We start from the raw sequence: 24,824 nt of genomic DNA on the forward strand, positions 1-24,824 counted from the left end.
CTTTTTGTCACCACTATTAAACTCGTTTTAAATTTTAAAAGTAAAGTTTTAAATGAGACCATGCAAAAGGATTTATCTTACAATAAACACATCAATGCTCATTTTCCTTATTATTCTACTTTTGGCTATTTTGTATAAAATCTTTAATTAAAGTTTTTCTTTGAAATTGTCATTATCAACCCAGAAGAAAGAAAAGGGGAAAAAAAGAACAACACAGCTGTGCAGATATGAAGCGCTATTCAGGACTAAATGAACTGGAACGAAATAAGTAGCTTGACTGTTATGTTCTTAGTTTTGGCTCAGTGTTCTCAATAGCACAGTCTAACTTGTCACTTTATATCGATTCCATCTGTTTACACTCTGCAGAGTATTGGCTTCCTACCGTGAACATTTCCTATTTACCAGCTGGTAGAGATAAGCCAAACCAGATAGGAAAAAATTAGACTACATTCAGAAACTCATAAACACAAACTTTCAATTTGGAGACATGTGGGAGGAGAGGCATGGGGTGCTGCTCACCTTTAACAAAGGCTTCGCCTCCCTGCCCCTACTGCTGATGTTTTCTCTCCCTGCTCTGGTACTTGCTCCCACAGGCGGAGGACTATGCAGAATCTCAGTGAGCATATATATGCTTTGCCTTTGCCAAAAATTGAACAGACTTACATAAAAAGACATTCAAAAAAGATCCATGGAGATGGAGAAAAGAGGGCTGACAAAAAAGAGTTAAAGCAATCTTAAAAATTAACATAGTTAATAGGACTGAGAAAAAAAATCTGGTTTTAGGTTTCCTTGAAGCCAAGGTAAAGAGGGAAACTTGCTGTTATATAATGCACAGGCCACATAAACTTTCCCCACATTAAATTTTCATTTTTAAAATGTTTACTTGCAATGTATAGCTGAAACACTTTTAATAAGAACTCTAGCTATCCCCTGAACTTGTGACACAGTTATGAAAATAAGCCCCATATCTATAAACTTAGGGCTTTAAAAAGGGTCCAGACCCACAAGAAATATTTCTTGCCTCTCTTTTCTCTTTTTTCTTTGTTTGGACATCATGGGAAAGAGTCCTGCTCTGAAAAAGGCAAAACAGTCAAAGAGGATTGCTTAGGATACATGGTCCATCCATGCTGGGCCAACTTACTGCTCTGGGACTTTGCCAAATTTCAGGCCAACCAGAGACCACCTAACTTAGGAACTAAACCAGAATGACAGTTCAATATAGAAAAGGGACTTAGCTATCATCTCATCCTAAAGAGGTATTCCTCCAAATGCGAAGTACCCTGGATATTAACTGGAGCTAAACAAATAAATACATAGAAAGGTTGGCTTCAGCAACATTAAATGGTTTTCTCCAAGCCTTTTAATATGCTAAAGTGTACTATGAAAATCTTCAAGGAGGAGGAGAACAGTGATGGAGAAGATGGGGCAAATTCTAAGAGATAATGTCAACAGGACTTGATGATTCAATGAATACGGAGGGAAGATTCAATGAAATGAAAGGGAAGTCAAAGATGGTGCAGGTTTGGGGGAGAGAGATCATAAGTTCAGTTATTGAGTATTGAGCTGGAGCTGCCTATGCCCTCCCCTCACCCTCCACTGACATCTTTTCTCCTGGAAAACTGATCTACTTGTCCCCAAATACCCACACTGTAACTTCCTGCCTTTCTTCTTGGGTTTGTTCACTTAATTCTAAGAGTTAATGAGCTCCTAGTAACTCCCATCAAATTTATCCATTACACAGCTGACAGCAACCTCCTTTCTCATGCCATAACCTCCTTGTCAAAAACTCTCAATGTGATGGTGGTGATGGTAGCACAATATTGTGAACATAATTGCCAGCACTGAATACATATCTGAATGTTATTAAAAGGGGAATGTTAGATTGTATATATGCTAAGAGAATAAAACTTAAAATAATTCAATAGAACTATACCACACAAACAGTGAATCTTAAGATAAAACCTGGACTATAGTTAATATTACAATTATAAAAATGTGCTTTCATCAATCTTAACAAATATGTCACACCAATGCAAGATGTTAAGAATAGGGTGGTTAGATGGGAATCCTGTTTTATAAACTTACAATTTCTCTAATAAAGAAAAAAATTAAAAAAAAAAAAAACCTTCAGTACATCCCCTAATGTTTTAGGATTAACACCCGACCTTCAAATACTTCCACCTTTTTCTCTAGCCTGCCTTTCAAGATTAATCTGTCCCAACATGCCTTAAGAAGCACAACCCCACAGAAGAGTCACAGGATGTGTCTCCTCACAGCATCCTGCCACATCCTGACTGCCCCCACCTCCATGTCCCCTACTCATGCCAGACTGCAATCCTGAAAGCTACCTACCACACATCTCACCCCTGCCCTGTCTTCAACATGCAGCTAAAACCCATTCATGGTCCAAACCCAAGCTCCAATCATCACCTTTCTCATGTCCTCTTTCCTGGCTATTCCAATTTCTGGGAACTCTCCCTACAGAACTTCATTTATTTATCCAATACATATCTGTTGAGCTCATATTAAGTGTTGGGCACTGTTCAAGGCACTAAGGTGACAGGAGTGAGCAGGATAGAGAAGGTGCCTGCTCTCACACAACAGATGCTCTAGAGATAAACAGGTAAACAAACAAAGCTCACAAGACCACACAAGGCACTAAGTGCCCAAAGAAAATATACCAACTTTTGAAAAGTGTCCCCCTGGAAAGGTGACATTTGAGCTGATTTACAAGAAGGATCCAGCCATCTGAAGATTTGAGGAAGAGAATTCCAGGCAGAGAGAACAACTCCTAGAAAGGAGCTTGGCCTATAAGAAACATAAAGAGAAGGTCAGGGAGGGCAAGAGAGAGTATAGCTGCAACCAGAGGACAGCAGGGCCTGGGTGAGTGCAGCCCTCTAAGTCAGGATGAGGGGTTTGGAATTTTCTTGGTGTGCAACCGAACGCCATGGGGCATTTCAACCAGAGAGGTCTGAGGAGATTTGACTTATGTTGTGAAGAGATAATACTCGCTGCCATATAGAGTACAGACCGCAAGATGGCAAGAGTAGGAACAGGCTGAAAAAAATAATGAAGTTGTTGACAAAGCACAAGCCAGAGATGATGGTGACAACAAGGATGGAGAGAAATGAATGGGTTCAGGATCTATTTCAGGATAAAGAAGACAGGACTTGCTGAAGGACTGGATATAGGAGATGGGCTAGAAAGGGAGAGAAGAATCAATGAATAGATGAATAATGAAGCCATTTACCAAAAGTTGGGTGGGGAGGTGGACCTAGGGAGGAAGGCTTCTTGAGGTGCATTGGGGAGGACAATCAAAAGTTATGTTTTGCCTTGCAGGCAGTGGCAACTCTGGAGCCCTGGAAGGAGAAGTAACCATGGTTACCATCAACAGACAGCCCTCCCTTAGTGACGTTAAACCATAAATGACAGTATGCTACCATTTAACAAGGAATAAGACCCACGTCTTATCTCCTCCAAATGCAAACTCCTACTTTTTTTAGTATTTGGACTCAGCACCATGGTAGAACCATTTTATATGTATTCTCACATAGAATCCCAACAGTATTAGGAAGACCTTGCAATATCGTTTCCCCATTTTACAGATGAGTAAACAGCTTCAACAGAGGTTAGCATGCTGAGAGTCACAAGGTATGTGTTGTCGTGGAGATGCACAAACAGGCCAGGTAAGCCCAGGTGCTCTGGCCTGTTCCCTCTACACCAAGCTGTTTTAAACATTTAGCCCTACAATCTTGTTTGTACTGTTGATTTGATAAATGCAGGAAAATGTTGTTTAAAAAGTGATAAACTTAGTCTGAAATAATTACAAATTCTGGTATAACAGAATCTTTGCTATAGTTTCCTGATGACGGCTTTAGCAAATTAATAATAGAGTAACCAAAAATAGGTCCTGGTAAAGAATTATTTTCAATATAATTTTTTTATAAAATGGCAACTTATTATTTTGTGATGTGAAATTTTCTAGATCAAGATGTAAGCGCTACTCTTCATTTAGTTGCACATAGACACACGAATAAAAGCTGTGACATTATTAATCACTATATTCAGTTATGATTGATAGGCTTTTCTGCAGGGAGGAAAACGTGCTTCAGATACAATCTGTCCCAACAGCTCTGCGATATGCTAATATTTTCTTCAGATGAAAGAGGAGATGTGTTCAAATACCTACTACAATAGACGATAATACCAAAGTAGAACTGATGAAAGTGGGATTAGGAAAATGTTACAGCTTAAGTGGAAGCTTGTATGTTTTAGCAAATGGCCTCATTTTGAGTTTGATGCAGTCTTTTTATTAAACAGACTGCATTCCAGTACATTCACTCAAACTAATGTGGTATTATAACGTTAAGGTATGTTTATGAAATGATTGTGATTCTGACTAACAATTGTTTGTTTATTCCTAAAGCAATAATTTAAAAAATTTCTTTTTTGAGAAAATTCACCTATTTATGAAAATGAATCTACCCATCACTTTTGTCTCTTCTTCATGAGAATATTACAGAGCAAGAAAGTAGCTTAGTACCTATAATTATTTACTAATTGCTTCTGAAATGGCTAAGGCTGCATCTATACAACTCCAAGGCACCAGGGTAATCCCATAAAAACTTGTATCAGATCACTCAGGGTCCAACAGACACACTAGTCACAGCTGACTGGTTAGAACAGATGTTCTGACATCCTGGTGCCCAGGCTCAAAGAGCTTTCCTGATTTGGGTAGTGATGTGGTACAATAACAAACACTCTAGGGTTTTGGATGTGCTTTTCTTTTTCTTTATATACTTCTTTAACTGAATTACACATTCTTGAGTTCTAGTCTTTGGTTAAGAACAGGTTCTCTTGCATAAGAGAGAAGGAAAGACCAACTTTCTAAACAGACTGTGTTTCATATAGGCCAGAACAGCTTCAGATTTCCCAGTAATTCTCTATACATGCTTACATTTAGCATTCTTCCCACCTTAAGTAGCAAGATAGGATTTTCTTTCTGTTACCCTCTTTTTGCACTTCCACCTTCACCTAATGTGATGAACTGATAAATAACAAAATATAGTAAAAAGAACGAAACTTTGTTAGCTCGGTAACACACTGAAATTTTGTTTCAGACCTTTTTCTTCCTGTCGGAATCCTTACCCTAAAAATGTAAGGAGCCTAAGTCTCAAGACTTGGATACTGCCACCTCTCCAGGTTGGAGCTCAGGCTCTGTAGGACAGGAAGGAGGACAAAAAAGACCAAGGAGGCAGGGTGGAGTAAAAAAGGCAGGACAGCAGAAAAAGAAAAGCAAAGAAAACTCCCAAATGCCAATCTGAAATAGACTCTATACATATGAAAGATGATTTGGTGGACAGAACAAATTTTTTTAAAACAAGAAGGAAAATCCAAGCTTGGCCATAATACCTAGTCTCCATTCATAAAACCAAGGTGAATAGAGATACTTCATTCTGGTAATAGACCGGATCTACATACAGGCATGACAAGGAGTTGCATTTGCTAAATGCAAAGTAAGCACCAGCACTTTGCACAGTAAGAGGCCCTCTGGAGAGGCAGGATTGCCTAGTAGCTAGGGACAAGGGCTCCGAGGCAAGGCTGCTGAGGCTAGAATTGTGATTTTTCTGCCTCCTAACTGTGTGACCTTGGTCAGACTGCTTAACCTTGAATCTGTTTCCTCCTACAGCAAAGTGGATGATCATGGCACCTGCCTCATGGGGTTCTCCTGAGAATTATATGATTTAATACACTAAAGCACTTAGAATAGCTCTGAGTAGGTGGTCAATAAGTGCTAGCTATGGAGTTGGCAGAATCCAAAAAATTACATTAGAATCCAAAAGGTTAAGGCCCAGCCAGCCCCAGTGGATCCTCTTTAAAAAAGTGGTCACTATTAATTGCTGCCCCTGACTCCATTAATCTCTTCTCCTATCTTCTTTCTAATAAAACTTGATGTTCCATCATGTTCAGATGTATGTCCTTCTCCAGGGAGCCATGCCTTTCAAGAGAAGGAGGCCCAGCTGCCACCCCAGGGAAGATCTGGACTGATCTAAGCCCTTCCATGATGGGCCAATTCCATTGTCTGGGGTTCGTTTGGGTGTAGAATGTAATTCTGGGCTATGAGATATGCGGAGAAGCTTTCTCTTGTTTATAAGGAGTCATATTGGAAGGAATAGCCCAATGGGAAAACATTGGAGTACTGCATGACAACGTGGAATGGTGGCAACTTCTTGGGGAGCAAGAGGAGAAATGAGACAAGACAGGGAGTGATGAAAGAAACTGAATGGCTGAGGGCGTCATGGAGCCACTGAGTGAGCCAGGCCTGGACAACACTTTCTCCTGACTTCTTAGGTGAGATGAGAAGTTCCTTGTTGCTTAAGCTAATTACGTTGGGGTCTTCTGTTTCTCACAGGGGAGAGCATCCAAACACCTCCATGGCTGAGGTGGAGCTCCCTGGTGGCAGGTAAAGCCCTAGGAAGGGTTTGGTAGTAACTGACAAGGAAAACTGGCTTCACTAATCAGTGGAAAGGGACTGACATTTACTGAGTACCTACTATGTGAGGATTCACTTATATTGTGATTGCTCATTCTGAAAGCTTCCCCATAGGTAAGCTTTGTCACCTCCACTGTACAGTTGAGGAAATTGGATCTGTTAGAAACCTGTCCAAAGTTCCCGCACCCTCCCTAAGCTGCAGAGTCTGGATTGAAGATCAGGTGTGTCTATTCCACAAAATCCCTCTGTCTCCTAGGAGACTAGAAGAAGAGCATTGCCTAGCATGAGAACAAAAAACCAGGAGATGCCAAGTCAAAATGATGGAGGAAATGCTAAAGGAAGGCACAGGGTCACATTTGAGACCAAAATAAAAAGCAAGGGCCCAGAAAGTGAGGTCAAGTGAAGTGTGTGTAGGATTCCAAGTGCCTATGAATGGCACCTGAATGCAGAATAAACCAGGAACCAGAACCAGGTGGGAGCTAAGGCTGATGGCCTGCAGACCACCTGGAGCTTACAGTGCTCCCCAGCCCCAAACACTGAGCCACATCATGGCGATAGACTAGGGCCTCTTCCAGGTAAAGCCATGGACCACCATCAATAAAAGACGGAGAAGGAGGGCTGGAGCTCTTCCAACCAGCCCTCTCCCTTGACTGGTGGAGAACAGGAGGCACAGAGAGCCCAAGGGTGTGACTGGGTAATAAGCGCAAACATGAACATATGCTGGAGGGTCTTTGAGTGTGCAGAGAAGGGCAGGGTGAGAAGCCAGGCAGCAGGCTAAGCTCACGGCAGAATAACCATTAAGAAACATTCCACCAGCTAATTGTTTGTTGGATTAGGAAGGCGAGACCAGAAAAGCATTTAGCAAAGTCTGGCTCCCAAATTCAGAGACATTTGCATTCATTCCTGGCTCAAATCAGCCATTCTGTGAGGACTTATATTTAAAACAAAATGATTAGCATTCTTTCATTCCCAACCCTATAGATCATATATAGACACACACCCACACAGACCCACACTTTGATAATTCTGAGGGATTTCTGCTCAGCCCTGTCCCCCGTCTGCCACTGGGACATGACCACTGCACGCAACTAAGTGTGTGTGTACTCTTCTCTTTATTTGGGGTGGGAGAGTGGCAAGGGGTGAGATTCAGTTTTGTTCCTACCTATACTTTAAAAGAAGCTGTAGTGATCATCATCATACAGCTGGCATTGATGGAGTGTTCCAGGTGCTTTTTAAAGTGAAATAAGAGCATTTTGAGGTAGATGGTGTTATCCCAGACACATGTGAGCAAACCAAAAGTTGAGGCCTTGGCCCCCCGGCTAGTAAGTGGCAGAACCCCAAGACTGAAACCCAGGTCTTATTGGGTCCCCAGGTCAGGCCTGCCCCACTCCCCTGTCAGCACGGGAGGCTCGGAGGTAGCTCTGTGCCGCAGGTGATACTGGCCCGAAGCCACTGCACAGAAGATCCCCGAGTTATGCTGGGTCTGCACGTCCCCTCAGTTGTGATCTCACACACCTGCTCCCAGCCTTTATCATAAACCTCCTTGTTCTAACTGAAGGTGCATGACAACTGCATTGGTTTAAACTCACTTTTTATCAGAGGGAGGGTTCCTATGGGGGAGGAGGCTGAAATAAAACAGTAATTAAATGAAAGGATGGAGAGCTGAGGAGTTTCCTTTCAGATTTGCTCATCACAGCCTTGTTTTCAGTAATGTACAATCCCGGCCCATGTCTGCACATGCTGTGCTAACCTCAATGGTGCACTGTTGGCATGGGACTGTGCTTATGCTGCTATGGTGACTGTCATAAGTAGTTGCAGTTGACCTTCCTAGGTGTATTTCCTGGCTAACACAGTTTACAAAAAGCCAAATAAAAGACGTATATCATAAACATTATTACCCGCATTACCTATATGTTACAGCATAATAAATGGACAATAATAGAAGCAGTAGATAATTGTATCAGAGCTTTTACTGCTATAAACTATAGCGGAAATAGTTTCTAGGAGAACCCACTTTAAAAAAATTATCATAATATGATGAATTTTCTGGCACTAATGGCATCAACCAGAGAAAGTTAGACAAACATTTTATGGACTTCTGGTTATTTTTGAGTTTGAAATGCATGAAAATCTCAGAAGAGTACAAAAAGGAAAGAAAATTTGTCACATTTCCAATAAACATACTGAGTCAAGTAAATTAAAGCACGGTTCTCAAACTGCTTGTGTAACTGACAGGCTCAAAAGCATTTTAAAAGGAGACCAATTCCCCCCCTGAAGGACATTAGCATCTCCTCCCTCCTTACCTGCACACTGGGAGAACTAGCCATAGTCAGCAAACAGGAACAAAGCTACCTCCTCATCTTCTAAACACTTGGAATCACTTTTGTGGCTAACGTACCCAACACTTGAATATGCATCACTTTTGAGTTTTACTGGTTATTTTTGTCACGCTGCTCTGGATTGGCACTGACTGCTAAAAAGCAGTCGCTTGCTCATCCTAGAGAAAACCTGCTTCAGTCTTAGACAAAAACAGAAAAGGCAGAACTACTAGTAATGAGCTAAAGTCAGTATGAAAGTAATTAATATTCTGAGACTTCTGTTGGTGTCAGGCATCATCATAGATGCCAATTCAAGGCACAGTAGCCCCAATACAGGCTTCCCCGTCTGCTTGTTATGAGGAAATCTATTCAGACAGGACGACTTTGACATGTGAGCTCAGATGACAAGGCACAGCTCATTTTGCATCATCCAGCTCTGCTAACAATTACTTCTGAGTAAGACAGGGGAATAATAGTTTTAAAAAGAGCTCCATCACCTTTTCTCCTGCTTGGACTTCAAGTTCTTTTAATGGGCAGCGTTGACTCATTTCATTCTCAGCTCTCCTTAAAAATAAAATGTTTGCTGTTAAAATGTTTTTAACAAAGTAAATGTTGACATAGGATATGCATAGATTAAAATTACCAAAACTTGAAAATTTTAAAAATGCAAGGTATTTCTCATGCTCTATCATTTGCTAGATGCATGAATGAGGGCAAGTTATATAGCTTCTCTATGCCTCAGTTTCCTCAGCTGTAAAATGAAATGTAATAACATTGCTCCTCCTCAGGAAGTATGGGAATTAAATAATCCTAGCTGACTCCTCCTGAGCACCAGCTATGCACCAAGCCTTAATGAGCCTTACTGCATTTCAACCCCACAGGGGCTCCGTGAGGTGGCTACCATTATCACCCCACTTTGCAGACAGGAGACTAATGGAGCCTAAGGCTGCAGGTGGAGCATCAGGAATCACACCCGCTCCTGACCTGGAGGGGCTGGGCTCTGTCCTGACTGCTGTGGAGGTCAAAGGCCACCACGGCACCTTTTGGCTCCAAGTGAAGGGTTTTGTGGTGGACCCACATGTCCACACCACACCCCTGGCTCCACCTGCTTTTTCTTACTAATTTAGCTATTTTTTACTTTGTATTATCTTCATGTCTATAAACTACTTTCCAAGCCCCTCTTCAAAACAGAATGGCAGGGTCTGGTGGGGGCGGTGTTTGGGGGTGCTGCTCCTCCCTGCGTGCTGCCCATCCATGGCCCCCACGCGCCTGGCTCTGAGTGGCGGGCTCCTCCTCCCGAAACCACACCTTCCTGCTCTTCCCTCCAGCTTTGGTGAGTGACGGGGACTGACAGAAAATAAGGAAACAAGTAATGTAAGTTCAAATAATCGCAGGCACTGTGAAGAAAATAAAGGCAGGCAGGGGTCCATTTGGGACTGAGGGAGCTGGGATGACTCTCCTGGACGGAATAAACAACCAAGGCCTTCCGAATCACGTGTCCTTTGAAAAGAGACCTACAAACCGGGGAACGGTGGTGCAGCTGCTCAGAGGAACTGCTTCTAAGGGCTCCTGAGGGCAGGAGCCTGGCCCTTCCCAGGCTGAGGGGAGCCCACCAGCAAGGCAGAGACTTGGGGGTAAGTTCAGAGAAGGAGGCAGAAACACCTTTGGGGGCTGTGGGCCTAAGGAGTCTGCACTTTATTCTAAGGGTTAGGGGAAGCCTTTGGAGGGTTTTAAGCAGAAATTAACTTCATTTTTCATAAGAGGAAACTGAGGCTCAGAGGGGTTAAATGCCTTACCCAAGTCTTAGGATCCTATGTTAAATATAATGTTTTTACTTGTGTAAATGATAAATTGAACAGATACAAAACACTATTATATATGCTTAAGATTTAAAGCATGAAAATCACATAATACCTGGGTACCCACCTTCCATTTAAGAAATGGGCAGTCCACGGCCTTTGTGGCCTGTAGACCCTGCCCCTTCTCCACCCACCCCAGACGTTTCTCATTCCCTTGCTTTCATAGCCCTCAATGTTAGATTAAACCATGTGAAGCTGCATTTTTTACATGTCAAAAATATCTAACATCAGTGATTTTATATGGTTCAACCTGATAACTACAGCATGTCTACACTAAGAAAACCCTGGGTCCAGACTGTGTACAGGTAAGCTCTATCAAATAGTCATTGATCAAATAGTTACAACTCTAGACAAACGTCTCAGAACATAGAAATGGAAGAAATACCAACTTGCTTTATCTGCTTAGCATATTTTATAGTAAAACTTGGCAAAGACAGTGAAATTGTAGTGAAAAATTACATGCTAGTCTCACACATGAACATAAATGAACCGTCAATTTTACTGAGGTAATGTCAAATTGACTTTGAAAATAATTGTTCAAAATTTATTTTCCTGCTAGTCATGTGTAAGAGCTCCAATAGTGTATTTCCTAATCAACATTTCATCAATCTGATCAACCTCATATTGTAAGAATTTGAAATACTGCCAATATAGAGAGCATAAAATGGTGTTGTGTGGTTCAAATGCTATTTTTTCCTTTTATTAATGAGATTGAACAACTTTTTATGTTTATTGGCTATTTAGTTTTCTTTTCCATCCTCCTGAGAGGAAACCATAGCTCATTCATTTTCAGTCTTTCTACTTCACAAACACATATATTTAAGATGATAAAATTTCTTCTAGGAACCATTAGCTGAATCCCACAATTCTGATATATACATACTATTTTGCTATTGTTCAATTCAAAATATTTTATTTCCATTATATCTTCTTTGACCCATGAATTAGCTAGAAGTAGATTTCTTTTTTTTAATGGTTTTTCAATGGTTTAATTTTTTTTATTAATTAAAAAATTAACTAACACAACATTTAAAAATCATTCCATTCTACATATACAATCAGTAATTCTTAATATCATCACATAGATGCATATTCATCATTTCTTAGTACATTTGCATTGATTTAGAAAAAGAAATAGAAAGATAGCAGGAAAAGAAATAAAACAATAATAGAGAAAAAAAATAAAAAATATAAAAATATAAAAACAACAACAACAAAAAACTATACCTCAGATGCAGCTTCATTCAGTGTTTTAACATAATTACATTACAATTAGGTAGTATTGTGCTGTCCATTTCTGAGTTTTTGTATCCAGTCTTGTTGCACAGTCTGTATCCCTTCAGCTCCAATTACCCATTATCTTACCCTATTTCTATCTCCTGATGGTCTCTGTTACCAATGACATATTCCAAGTTTATTCTCTAATGTCGGTTCACATCAGTGGGACCATACAGTATTTGTCCTTTAGTTTTTGGCTAGTCTCACTCAGCATAATGTTCTCTAGGTTCATCCATGTTATTACATGCTTCATAAGTTTATTCTGTCTTACAGCTGCATAATATTTCATCGTATGTATATACCACAATTTGTTTAGCCACTCATCTGTTGATGGACATTTTGGCTGTTTCCATCTCTTTGCAATTGTAAATAATGCTGCTATAAACATTGGTGTGCAAATGTCCGTTTGTGTCTTTGCCCTTAAGTCCTCTGAGTAGATACCTAGCAATGGTATTGCTGGGTCGTATGGCAATTCTATATTCAGCTTTTTGAGGAACCACCAAACTGCCTTCCACAGTGGTTGCACCATTTGACATTCCCACCAACAGTGGATAAGTGTGCCTCTTTCTCCACATCCTCTCCAGCACTTGTCATTTTCTGTTTTGTTGATAATAGCCATTCTGGTGGGTGTAAGATGATATCTCATTGTGGTTTTGATTTGCATTTCTCTAATGGCCAGGGACATTGAGCATCTCTTCACGTGCCTTTTGGCCATTTGTATTTCCTCTTCTGAGAGGTGTCTGTTCAAGTCTTTTTCCCATTTTGTAATTGGGTTGGCTGTCTTTTTGTTGTTGAGTTGAACAATCTCTTTATAAATTCTGGATACTAGACCTTTATCTGATATGCCATTTCCAAAGATTGTCTCCCATTGTGTAGGCTGTCTTTTTACTTTCTTGATGAAGTTCTTTGATGCACAAAAGTGTTTCATTTTGAGGAGCTCCCATTTATTTATTTATTTCCTCAGTGCTCTTGCTTTAGGTTTAAGGTCCATAAAACCGCCTCCAATTGTAAGATTCATAAGATATCTCCCAACATTTTCCTCTAACTGTTTTATGGTCTTAGACCTAATGTTTAGATCTTTGATTCATTTTGAGTTAACTTTTGTATAGGGTGTGAAACACGGGTCCTCTTTCATTCTTTTGCATATGGATATCCAGTTCTCTAGGCACCATTTATTGAAGAGACTATTCTGTCCTAGGTGAGTTGGCTTGACTGCCTTATCAAAGATCAAATGTCCATAGATGAGAGGGTCTATATCTGAGCACTCTATTCGATTCCATTGGTCAATATATCTATCTTTATGCCAGTACCATGCTGTTTTGACCACTGTGGCTTCATAATATGCCTTAAAGTCCGGCAGCGTGAGACCTCCAGCTTCGTATTTTTTCCTCAAGATACTTTTAGCAATTCAGGACACCCTGCCCTTCCAGATAAATTTGCTTATTGGTTTTTCTATTTCTGAAAAATAAGTTGTTGGGATTTTGATTGGTATTGCGTTGAATCTGTAAATCAATTTAGGTAGAATTGACATCTTAACTATATTTAGTCTTCCAATCCATGAACACAGTATGGCCTTCCATCTATTTAGGTCTTCTGTGATTTCTTTTAACAGTTTTTTTTTGTAGTTTTCTTTGTATACGTCTTTTGTCTCTTTAGTTAAATTTATTCCTATTTTATTCTTTTAGTTGCAATTGTAAATGGAATTCGTTTCTTGATTTCCCCCTCAGCTTGTTCGTTGCTAGTGTATAGAAACACTACTGATTTCTGAATGTTGATCTTGTAACCTGCTACTTTGCTGTACTCATTTATTAGCTCTAGTAGTTTTGCTGTGGATTTTTCAGGGTTTTTGACGTATAGTATCATATCATCTGCAAACAGTGATAGTTTTACTTCTTCCTTTCCAATTTTGATGCCTTGTATTTCTTTTTCTTGTCTAATTGCTCTGGCTAGAACCTCCAATACGATGTTGAATAACAGTGGTGATAATGGACATCCTTGTCTTGTTCCTGATCTTAGGGGGAAATTGTTCAACTTTTCCCCATTGAGGATGATATTAGCTGTGCGTTTTTCATATATTCCCTCTATGATTTTAAGGAGGTTCCCTTGTATTCCTATTCTTTGAAGTGTTTTCAACAGGAAAGGATGTTGAATCTTGTCAAATGCCTTCTCTACATCAACTGAGATGATCATGTGATTTTTCTGCTTTGATTTGTTGATATGGTGTATTACATTAATTGATTTTCTTATGTTGAACCATCCTTGCATACCTGGGATGAATCCTACTTGGTCATGATGTATAATTATTTTAATGTGTTGTTGGATTCGATTTGCTAGAATTTTGTTGAGGATTTTTGCATCTATGTTCATTAGAGAGATTGGTCTGTAGTTTTCTTTTTTTGTAATATCTTTGCCTGGTTTTGGTATGAGGGTGATGTTGGCTTCATAGAATGAATTAGGTAGCTTTCCCTCCACTTCAATTTTTTTGAAAAGTTTGAGCAGGGTTGGTACTAATTCTTTCTGGAATGTTTGATAGAATTCACATGTGAAGCCTTCTGGTCCAGGACTTTTCTTTTGGGGAAGCTTTTGAATGACCAATTCAATTTCTTTACTTGTGATTGGTTTGTTGAGGTCATCTATTTCTTCTTGAGTCAAAGTTGGTTGTTCATGCCTTTCTAGGAACTTGTCCATTTCATCTACATTGTTGTATTTATTAGCATAAAGTTGTTCATAGTATCCTGTTATTACCTCCTTTATTTCTGTGAGGTCAGTGGTTATGTCTCCTCTTCCATTTTTGATCTTATTTATTTGCGTCCTCTCTCTTCTTCTTTTTGTCAATCTTGCTAAGGGCCCATCAATCTTGTTGATTTTCTCATACAACCAACTTCTGGTCTTATTGATTTTCTCTATTGTTTTCATGTTCTCAATTTCATTTATTTCTGCTCTAATCTTTGTTATTTCTTTCCTTTTGCTTGCTTTGGGGTTAGTTTGCTGTTCTTTCTCCAGTTCTTCCAAGTGGACAGTTAATTCCCGAGTTTTTGCCCTTTCTTCTTTTCTGATATAGGCATTTAGGGCAATAAATTTCCCTCTTAGCACTGCCTTTGCTGCGTCCCATAGGTTTTGATATGTTGTGTTTTCATTTTCATTCACCTCGAGATATTTACTGATTTCTCTTGTAATGTCTTCCTTGACCCACTGGTTGTTTAAGAGTGTGTTGTTAAGCCTCCACGTATTTGTGAATTTTCTGGCACACTGCCTATTATTGATTTCCAACTTCATTCCTTTATGATCTGAGAAAGTGTTGTGTATGATTTCAATCTTTTTAAATTTGTTGAGACTTGCTTTGTGACCCAGCATATGGTCTATCTTTGAGAATGATCCATGAGCACTTGAGAAAAAGGTGTATCCTGCTGTTGTGGGGTGTAATGTCCTATAAATGTCTGTTAAGTCTAGCTCATTTATTGTAATATTCAAATTCTCTGTTTCTTTATTGATCCTCTGTCTAGATGTTCTGTCCATTGATGAGAGTGGGGAATTGAAGTCTCCAACTATTATGGTATATGTGTCTATTTCCCTTTTCAGTATTTGTAGTGTATTCCTCACGTATTTTGGGGCATTCTGATTCGGTGCATAAATATTTATGATTGTTATGTTTTCGTGTTGAATTGTTCCTTTTATTAGTAGATAGTGTCCTTCTTTGTCTCTTTTAACTGTTTTACATTTGACGTCTAATTTGTTGGATATTAGTATAGCTACTCCTGCTCTTTTCTGGTTATTATTTGCATGAAATATCTTTTCCCAACCTTTCACTTTCAACCTATGTTTATCTTTGTGTCTAAGATGTGTTTCCTGTAGACAGCATATAGAAGGATCCTGTTTTTTAATCCATTCTGCCAGTCTATGTCTTTTGATTGGGGAATTCAGTCCATTAACATTTAGTGTTATTACTGTTTGGGTAATACTTTCCTCTACCATTTTGCCTTTTATATTATATATATCATATCTAATTTTCCTTCTTTCTACACTCTTCTCCACACTTCTCTCTTCTGTCTTTTCATATCTGACTCTAGTGCTCCCTTTAGTATTTCTTGCAGAGCTGGTCTCTTGGTCACAAATTCTCTCAGTGACTTTTTGTCTGAAAATGTTTTAATTTCTCCCTCATTTTTGAAGGACAAGTTTGCTGGATATAGAAGTCTTGGTTGGCAGTTTTTCTCTTTTAGCAATTTAAATATATCATCCCACTGTCTTCTAGCTTCCATGGTTTCTGCTGAGAAATCTACACATAGTCTTATTGGGTTTCCCTTGTATGTGATGGATTGTTTTTCTCTTGCTGCTTTCAAGATCCTCTCTTTCTCTTTGACCTCTGACATTCTGACTAGTAAGTGTCTTGGAGAATGTCTATTTGGATCTATTCTCTTTGGGGTGCGTTGCACTTCTTGGATCTGTAATTTTAGGTCTTTCATAAGAGTTGGGAAAATTTCAGTGATAATTTCTTCCATGAGTTTTTCTCCTCATTTTCCCTTCTCTTCTCCTTCTGGGACACCCACAACACATATATTTGTGCGCTTCATATTATCATTCAATTCCCTGAGCCCCTCCTCAAATTTTTCCATTCTTTTCCCTATAGTTTCTGTTTCTTTTTGGATTTCAGATGTTCCATCCTCCAGTTCATTAATTCTAACCTTTGTCTCTTGAAATCTACCATTGTGGGTTTCCATTGTTTTTTTCATCTCTTCTACTGTATCTTTTATTCCCATAAGTTCTGTAATTTGTTTTTTCAGACTTTCCATTTCTTCTTTTTGTTCATTCCTTGCCTTCTTCATGTCCTCCCTCAATTTATTGATTTGGTTTCTGAAGAGGTTTTCCATTTCTGTTCGTATATTCAGAATTAGTTGTCTCAGCTCCTCTATCTCATTTGAACTATTGGTTTCTTCCTTTGACTGGGCCATATGTTCAATTTTCCTGGTGTGATTTGTTATTTTTTGCTGGCGTCTGGACATTTAATCGGATTTCCCTGAGTGTGAGACCCAGCAGGTTGAAAGACTTTCCTGTGAAGTCTCTGGGCTCTGTTTTTTTATCCTGCCCAATATGTGGCGCTTGTCTGTCTGTGGGTCCCACCAGCAAAAGATGTCATGGCTCCTTTATTAATGCCACTATTGGTGTTTGGTTGGACCCAGTTCCTGCCACTGTCGGAGACTCCCTCCTCTCCCTCCGGGCAGCTGCCTGTGGGGGAGGGGCACCGGCCACCATCTGCGGTTTGGGGAGCTCGCTGACCCGAGATTCGCTGCTGGACCGGGAAGCTACCTGTAGGGGAGGGGCACCGGCCGCCGGCCGCCACGGCTTGGGGAGCTCGCTGATCCGAGACTTGCCGCCGGACTGGGAAGCTGCCTGTGGGGGAGGGGTGCCAGTCACCAGCCGCTGTGGCTTGGGGAGCTCGCTGATCCGAGACTCACCGCCAGACCGGGAAGCCGCCTGTGGGGGAGGGGCACCGGCCGCCGGCCACCGCGGCTTGGGGAGCTCACTGATCCGAGACTCTCAGCTGTTCCGGGAAGGAGGGAGGGAGGGGCACCCGCCGCCAGCCGCCGCGGCCCGGGGAAGCGCGCGCCACTCGTGGAGCTCACCGCAGCGGAGTCTCGCAGCCGGTCCAGCCAGTCCAGACTGGGGTACGCTGTGTGTCCAGTCCTTGCCGTGGCCCTAGAAGCTCAGAAGTAGATTTCTTAATTTCCAAAGATGCGGAGGTTTTCTAGTTATCTTCTTGTTCTTGAATTCTAACTTAATTGCACCATGACCATATATGCCCATAAGGTCAAGATTGTTAATTGCTGTTCACATGTTCTTTATCACTTTGACCCCATGTTCTATCAATCATGGAGAGCAGTGAGCTAAAATCTCCCACTCTGTGGATTTATCCATATCTCTATGTTGTTCCTACAGTTTTTGCTATGCTTATTTTGAAAAAAAAAATTCAAATGTTTTATCTTTTGGGTAATTGAAGCTTTTCACATTACTAAATGACCCTCTTTAACTCCATTTATGCTTTCTTCTGAATAGAAATGGAGATACACCACCCACATCCCTCTTCAAGGAAGAACTTGCCGCCCAACTGTGGGGAAATGGGTGCTCAGCCTCTAGCTGCAGAGGTCATGCCCTTCCTGGTTCACCTACGTGAGGCAACAGAGAGGAGGGCACTATAACTGGCAGCCTGGGCCCTACAGCTCACACCAGGGTGGACAAGGCTGTGCCGGGCCTGTCTCGCCGCTCCACTTGTCCCACTAGTGATCTGCTTTGGCCTTCTTCCCTTCACAGGTGTTGATCCCTATTCTACATCTTGCATCCCAAACTTCATCTCAGTGTCAGTTTTAGGAAAGCCCAATGTCAACCACTTTATTGTCTGATACCAACTTAGTGACACTAGCTTTTTTCAGATTAGTATATGAATAGCATATCTTTTTTTTAATCCTATGATTTTTAACCTTTCTGTACACTTATGTTTAGATTTTTCTCTTAGTGGATTTTACTATTTTTTATTTAGTCAATCTTTGTCTTTTAAGTGGTATATCTATTACAATTATTGATACATTCAAGATTTCTGCTTGTCCTGACTATTCTGCTGCTTTTTCTTGCCTTCTTAGGGGGTTAAAAAATGGGTTGTAGCATTTTTTAACATTCCAGGTTTTCCCTTTGTAAGTTTGGAAGTTCTTCCCTCCATTTCTAATCTTTTAATACTCTTGGAATTATAAATTGCATACTTTTCAAAGTCTGAAGTTTATCAAAACCTTTTTCATCTTCCTGTACAAAGACTCTAGAACATTTTAATTTCATTCCCTCCTCTCAATTTATATGTTACTACCATCATGTATTTTAATTCTATCCTTTTATTAAATTATTTAAGTCATTATTATTTCCTATGGTCAAAATGTGTTTAGATTTTACCACCTATTTGTAATCTTTACTCTTCATCCCTTCTTGCATCATCTCAAATCTTCCATCTAGGAACATTTTCCTACCACCTAAAGTATATCCTTTGAATTTCCTTTGCATTATGTCTGTTGGCAGCCAAACCCATTTACTTGGCTTCCTGAATGAGTAGGATAGTATCTTTCATCAACTCTGGAAAAACCTCAGCTATTGTTTCTTAGGATATTACTACATTCTATCTCTCATTAGTCTCTTTATAGAACTTTAGTTATAGTCTCTCCGTTTCTCTGTGCTGCATTCTGGCTAATTTCTGCTGGCCCATCTTCGAGGACACTTATTTTCTCTTCATCTGTGTCTAATCTGCTATTTATTAAATCCATTGAGTTTTGAATTTTATTATGAAATGTAACTCATATGCATAAATATAGATACAACTTATATGTACAGTTTAATCATAATTAAGGAAAACACCTGTTTAACAATTATTCAATCAAGAATTAAAGCCACACACACAAAACCCACATGTCCTTCTCTAATCATATTTCTTGTCCTCCTGGAGGTAACCATTACCATAAATTTGGATATCATTTCCCTTTCTTTTTTTTAGTTTATAATTTTATCTCCCTATGTATGTATCCCTAAACAATACAGCTAAGTTTTTGCCTGTTTTTTAACTTCACATGAATAGAATCATTCTTTTGTTTGTTGACAGTCTTGCTCAATATTATATCTGCAAGATTAATTAATGTTAACTGTAGGTGTTGTTTGTTTATTTTCATTGCTGTTTGTTATTTTCATTTCAATGATTTTTGCAATCATTTATTCAATAAACACATTATTAAGCACCCACTATGTATCTTAGGGGCTTAGAATACATCAGTGAACAAAATGGATAAAGATCCCTGTCCTCATGGAAGTTATATCCTAGCCATGAAGAACAGATAAACAAAACAAAAAAATTAATCAATCAATTAAAAGTAGAAGTCAAATAGGATAAGGAGGATCATAAGTATGGGTGGGAAGGCAGACTGACTTACTAAATAAAACGGTCATGGAAAGCATCATTGAGAAGATAAATATTTGAGCAATGACTAAAGGGTGTGAGAGAGTACTCATGGGATTTCTGGGGAAAGAGCATTGTAGACAGAGGGGATAAACTTGAAAGGCTTTAAGGCAGGAATCACAAGAAGGTCAATTGGTTTGGAGGACAGTGAACAAAAAGGAGAGGAGCAGAGGGCCTATCATGGAGGACAGCCAGATCACAGAGGGCCTGGAAGATCACTGCAGAGATCCTGGCTTTGCCCCAGGTGACATGAGGAGTTAAAGCAGGGTTTTGAAGAAAGGAATGATATCATATGACATGCTGAGAACAGGCATGGATGAGAAGGGAGGAAAAAGGCAGAGAGACCTGCTAGGTAGCTATTACAATAATCCAGGAAAGAAATGATGACGGAGAGGTGTTAATGGATATAGTAAAAGAAACAGTTAGATTGCAAATCTTAGGTACAACCAATGGATTTCCTGACTTAAATTGGATGCAAAATGTGAGAGGAAAATAAGAATTAGGGATGTCGCCAAGGTTTTTAGCCTGAACAACTGAAAGGAAAGAATTGCTATAGGCTAAACTGGGGAAGCCTGTGGATGGAGCAGGTTTGGGGAAGATCATGAGTTTTTGGACATACTGACCTTCCATAATAAGAATAAAACAATTTATTTTTCCATTCCACTCCAAATGGACATTGAAATTCTTTCCAGTTTTGATCTTCTATAAATGATGCTGTAACTTTCCTAAATATTTACTCAGGTGTACATTACAGAAGTTTGTATGGTATATATCTAGTAGCAAAATTATTGGGTCATAGGGTATGCTTATCTTCAACTTTAACAAATTTGAAAGGTGATTAAACCAATTTACCCTACCAACAACAGCGTATAAAAGTTTCTAAAATTCCATATTCATAACCATGATTTCAATCCTTTGAGTTTTTAGACACTTGATTTATGAACCATTATATGCTCAATTTTTGTATATTGTTTGAAAACAACATATAGCATGCTATTCTGTGAAATGTTCTATATATGTCCATGAGGTCAAGTTTTTCAATTGTATTGCTCAAAAAATCCTTACTGATTTTTTGTCTAGCTGTTCTTCCAAATGCTGAAAAGGGTATGTTAAAATTTCTAACTATGATAGTGAATATAGTCTATTTTTCCTTGGAGTTCTGAAATTTTTTTATTTCTATATCTTGAGCACATGTTATTAGTTACCACAAATTTAGAATAGTTATACCTTCCTGATGCAATGACTTTTTACCATCACAAAGTGATATTCTTTATCTCTAGCAATACTTAAATCTTAAAAACTATTTTGCTTGATATAGAAACTCCTCCTTTCCTTTATACTAATATGGTGTAATTTTTCATCATTTTTCCTTCAACCTTTTTTATCCTTATATTAAATATATTATTTTATAAGAATGTCAATAGTTGGACTTTTTAAATCCATTCCAGTAACCTCTGTTTTTTTTTTTAAACTAAAGTATTTAATCCTTTTATGTTTAGTGTAATCATGGATACATGCGGGTTCAGGGTCTCTAAATTTACTTTTTGTTTTCTATTTTTGTGGTTTATTCCATGTTTTTTTTCTCTCATTTCCTGCCTTCTTTTGGATTGAGTATTTTTTTAATCATTCAATTTCTCCCCCATACATTTTTTGGAAGTTAAACACTTTGTTTCTATTCTTCAGTGTTATCTTAAACATTTTGTTGCATAAAGGTAACTGATATCTTTATCCTCCTCCTTTAGATTAATGAATGGAATTTAGAAGACTTTAAATTTATCCCCCCACTCCAAACTTATTATTGTGTGGTATTTTAATTCGATTCATTTTATTTTTCACATCTGGAAAATTTTGTAACCATTTTATACAGTCCATAATAATTTATATTTACCCATATTTTGTCACATTACTTTCTCTTCATTCCTCCTAAATTCTCAGACCTTCCATTTGGGATCACCTTCTTTCCGCCTGAAGTATACCTTTTAGAATTTCCTTTCATCAATGTCTGCTAAAGATGAACTATCTCAGTTTTTGTCTGAAAATGTTTTTTATTTAACCTTCATTTTTTTATTTTTTAAAATGTTTCTCACCGACTTTTGTCATGTTTTTATTCTTTAGAACTTCCAAATAAGCTATCCAAAATGAATTGACCTTAATGGGATATACAAATTCAGGAGTTATTCAACAGGCTTCTTTTCTACTGTTTGGGTTCCTTTTTTTGGTAATTTATTTTTGGTTACATGTTTCGTTGCAGCATTCAGTTTCATTTCCCTGCTTTTCCTGACCAAAAGCTGCCTTTCTTCCTTTCTTCTCTATCACAGGCTACTTGCCTAGAGTCAGCTAAACATCTGCTCTGGTAACTAATGCTGCTGCCGCCTGCTGTACCCATTTAAATTTGTGGTTCCTGGCCTGGCAAAGGAATGTCTGCAGATGAATTTAGCTTCAACATGATTCTGAAGCTCTTCAGTAAGTACTTCTTCAGAGCTCTGTGGTGAGGCTTCTTGTTTGGTGCTCAGAAGGCTTTTTAAAATTCTGATAATATTTACATTGATTGTGGAAGGTTATAGCTGTTCTTCAGGGAGACAACATTGTGCCATGTGCCATAAAGATTAACTAATGTGCCAAAAGCACTTTCAGTCCATATGCAGAAATATCCTACACATCCATCAGAAGGCAATTCTCAAAAGTTCCAGCTGTTGATTTTAAGTAAATAATTCCCTGGCTGTTTCTGATGGCTCTGATGATGACACTAACATTATTCTTCAGTGCAAGTCCTTCTTTGCTAGATGTAACAATAGTTCTATATTTTGCCCCAGTTCTCATATACTGAGAGACATACTCTTTTTAAAATGTCATTCCAGGTCTTAAATTTTATTGGAAGCAAAATAATCTACATGTTGCTTCCAATTTAATCAGTTACCATAGGACAGTTCAGAAACTTCCTCCTCAATATGGTGACTTCCAGATGTCAACAGTTCTGGTAATGCTAATGTAGCCAGGGATAAACAGATAGCATACCACCTCTGTGTTGTATTCATTCTATGTTGTCAATGGTGTCAAGTTTTGGTTGCTACAAATTGTGGTCTCCAACCCACATTTTCAGTGGTGTGATGACCAGAATAATAACTCCCACCCTACAAATTGGAGAATTTGAGCTGCAACTCTGTCAATATCCCCAAATTCAGCCCTAATCTGATAGCCTGCTAATTCACTAACTAGACAGGCTACCTGTTATTTTTACTTACGTCACTATGAAGAAAGTATACAAGATCTGGTTGAATAGGAGATTGGAACACAGAAGGCAAAAGTGCCACATGTTTCTTCTTTTTCCAAGTCCTCTGATATCAGCTTATCTTCTTACATATACCATGGCAGGAGGAGCAGAGGTCCTGGGAGCTCCCACAGAAAAAAGTCAGTTTTATTTACAAATACAGTATTTCTAGGATAGCAAATGTTTTATTTTAGCACATAGAGGAAAATTTTCTACTGTCTTCTAGCTTTCATTGTCACTGTCTGAAGTGAGAGTCAGTGTCAGACTAATTGTTTTCTGAAGTCAATTAATTTTTTTCTACTTTTGCTGCATTTAAGATTTTCTCTTTGACTTGAATGGTCTGCAATTTTACTATTATATGTCGAGATAGGCATTTCTTTTTATTTATCTGGCTTACAATTCTGTCATTATCTCTTCAAATATTGCATCTACACTGTTCTTTCCCTCTGTCTTTCTGGAAATCCAATTAGAAGCATATTAGGTATTCTCTTCCTATCCTCCATGTCTCTTAAACTGATTTTCCATATTTTGTATCTCTGTCTTTTTGTGCTGCATACCAGATAATCCTTCAGCTTGGTTTTCCATGTCACTAATATTCGTTTCACCTGAGTCTAATCCCTTGTTTTCAACCATTCACTGAATTTTATATCTAAAATTATTATATTTTTCAGTAACAGAAGTTCTGTTTTATATTTTTTCATACTTTTGTCATTTTCATTTCCTCTTGCTTTGTATTATTTTAATACCTTCGCTCATTCCTTTAAACATATTAAAATCTACTAATTTTAGATTCTGTATCTGATAGTTCTAATTTTTCAAATGTTTAGAGGTCTTATTTCATTGGATATTGTTTCTTTTGGTCATTTTTTTTGTCTCTTTGTTATGTTTTGTAAGATATTTTTTTGGTAGTCTGATGTTACTTGGCACTTTATGGGAATTCTTTAAGGGCTAGGGTTGGAAACACATTCCTTCCAGGATCCACTCCAGGATCACTTTTAATAAATTCCTAACCTGACACTTTGGTCCACACAAGAAGCATTAATTCAAGCACAGACCTGCATGAAAACCAACTTATAATTACAATTTTTTCCCTATCCATCCAACACCAGTGTTGAAACAGGCAGCTTTCCTCATTGTGCTCTTCTGTGATGCAGGTTTATATTTACAATTTATGCTTCATGAAGGCATAGGTGTCCCAACTTTATATGCACTGGCCCTCCATTAGACTCTTCCACCTTGGACTTGCCTCCTAGGTTTTTCTATTGACCCCTTCATTCCAGGTGGCCGATAAAACTGAAACACAAATTCGTAAGGATTTGGCCATTTGGCCAATACCCTCAGGACAAAACCTGACTTATGGAATGCTCACTTCTCTGGATTCTAATTTTCACTTCAAGTTTGATCCCTGAGCAGTTCTTACTTTCTTGTCTGCTCTGTAGTGCATTAAAATGTATGTATTTTACCCTTTACCTACCATTTTAGTTATTTTCACTATTGTTCATGGTATATAGCCTAAAATACTACTATTAAGAGGAGTCTGTTTCCTAAAATGGATTATCACCAATGTAAAGAGAACTCAGTTTCATGAGTAAATCTTTCAAATGTAGTTTAAATATTTAGCCTTTTATGT

General features: G+C 38.8%; 1 protein-coding gene across 11 annotated transcripts in view; it reads right to left on the reverse strand.

The window, feature by feature from the left end:
* The window catches only part of EFCAB6 (EF-hand calcium binding domain 6), a 357,426-nt gene that overhangs the window by 263,658 nt on the left and 68,944 nt on the right, over window positions 1–24,824 (reverse strand). For 9 of the 11 annotated variants that reach the window (XM_077169111.1, XM_077169107.1, XM_077169109.1 and 6 more), the window contains one exon: window positions 9,309–9,375. In XM_077169111.1, the coding sequence (XP_077025226.1) occupies window positions 9,309–9,375 (67 nt within the window). Of the gene's footprint in view, window positions 1–9,308; window positions 9,376–23,168; window positions 23,313–24,824 lie in introns of those variants that run through there. The other 2 variants (XM_077169114.1, XM_077169113.1) reach the window with 1 other exon arrangement.

This window comes from Tamandua tetradactyla, chromosome 7 (assembly GCF_023851605.1).
Source record: "Tamandua tetradactyla isolate mTamTet1 chromosome 7, mTamTet1.pri, whole genome shotgun sequence".
In the NCBI taxonomy this organism is placed as follows: domain Eukaryota; kingdom Metazoa; phylum Chordata; class Mammalia; order Pilosa; family Myrmecophagidae; genus Tamandua; species Tamandua tetradactyla.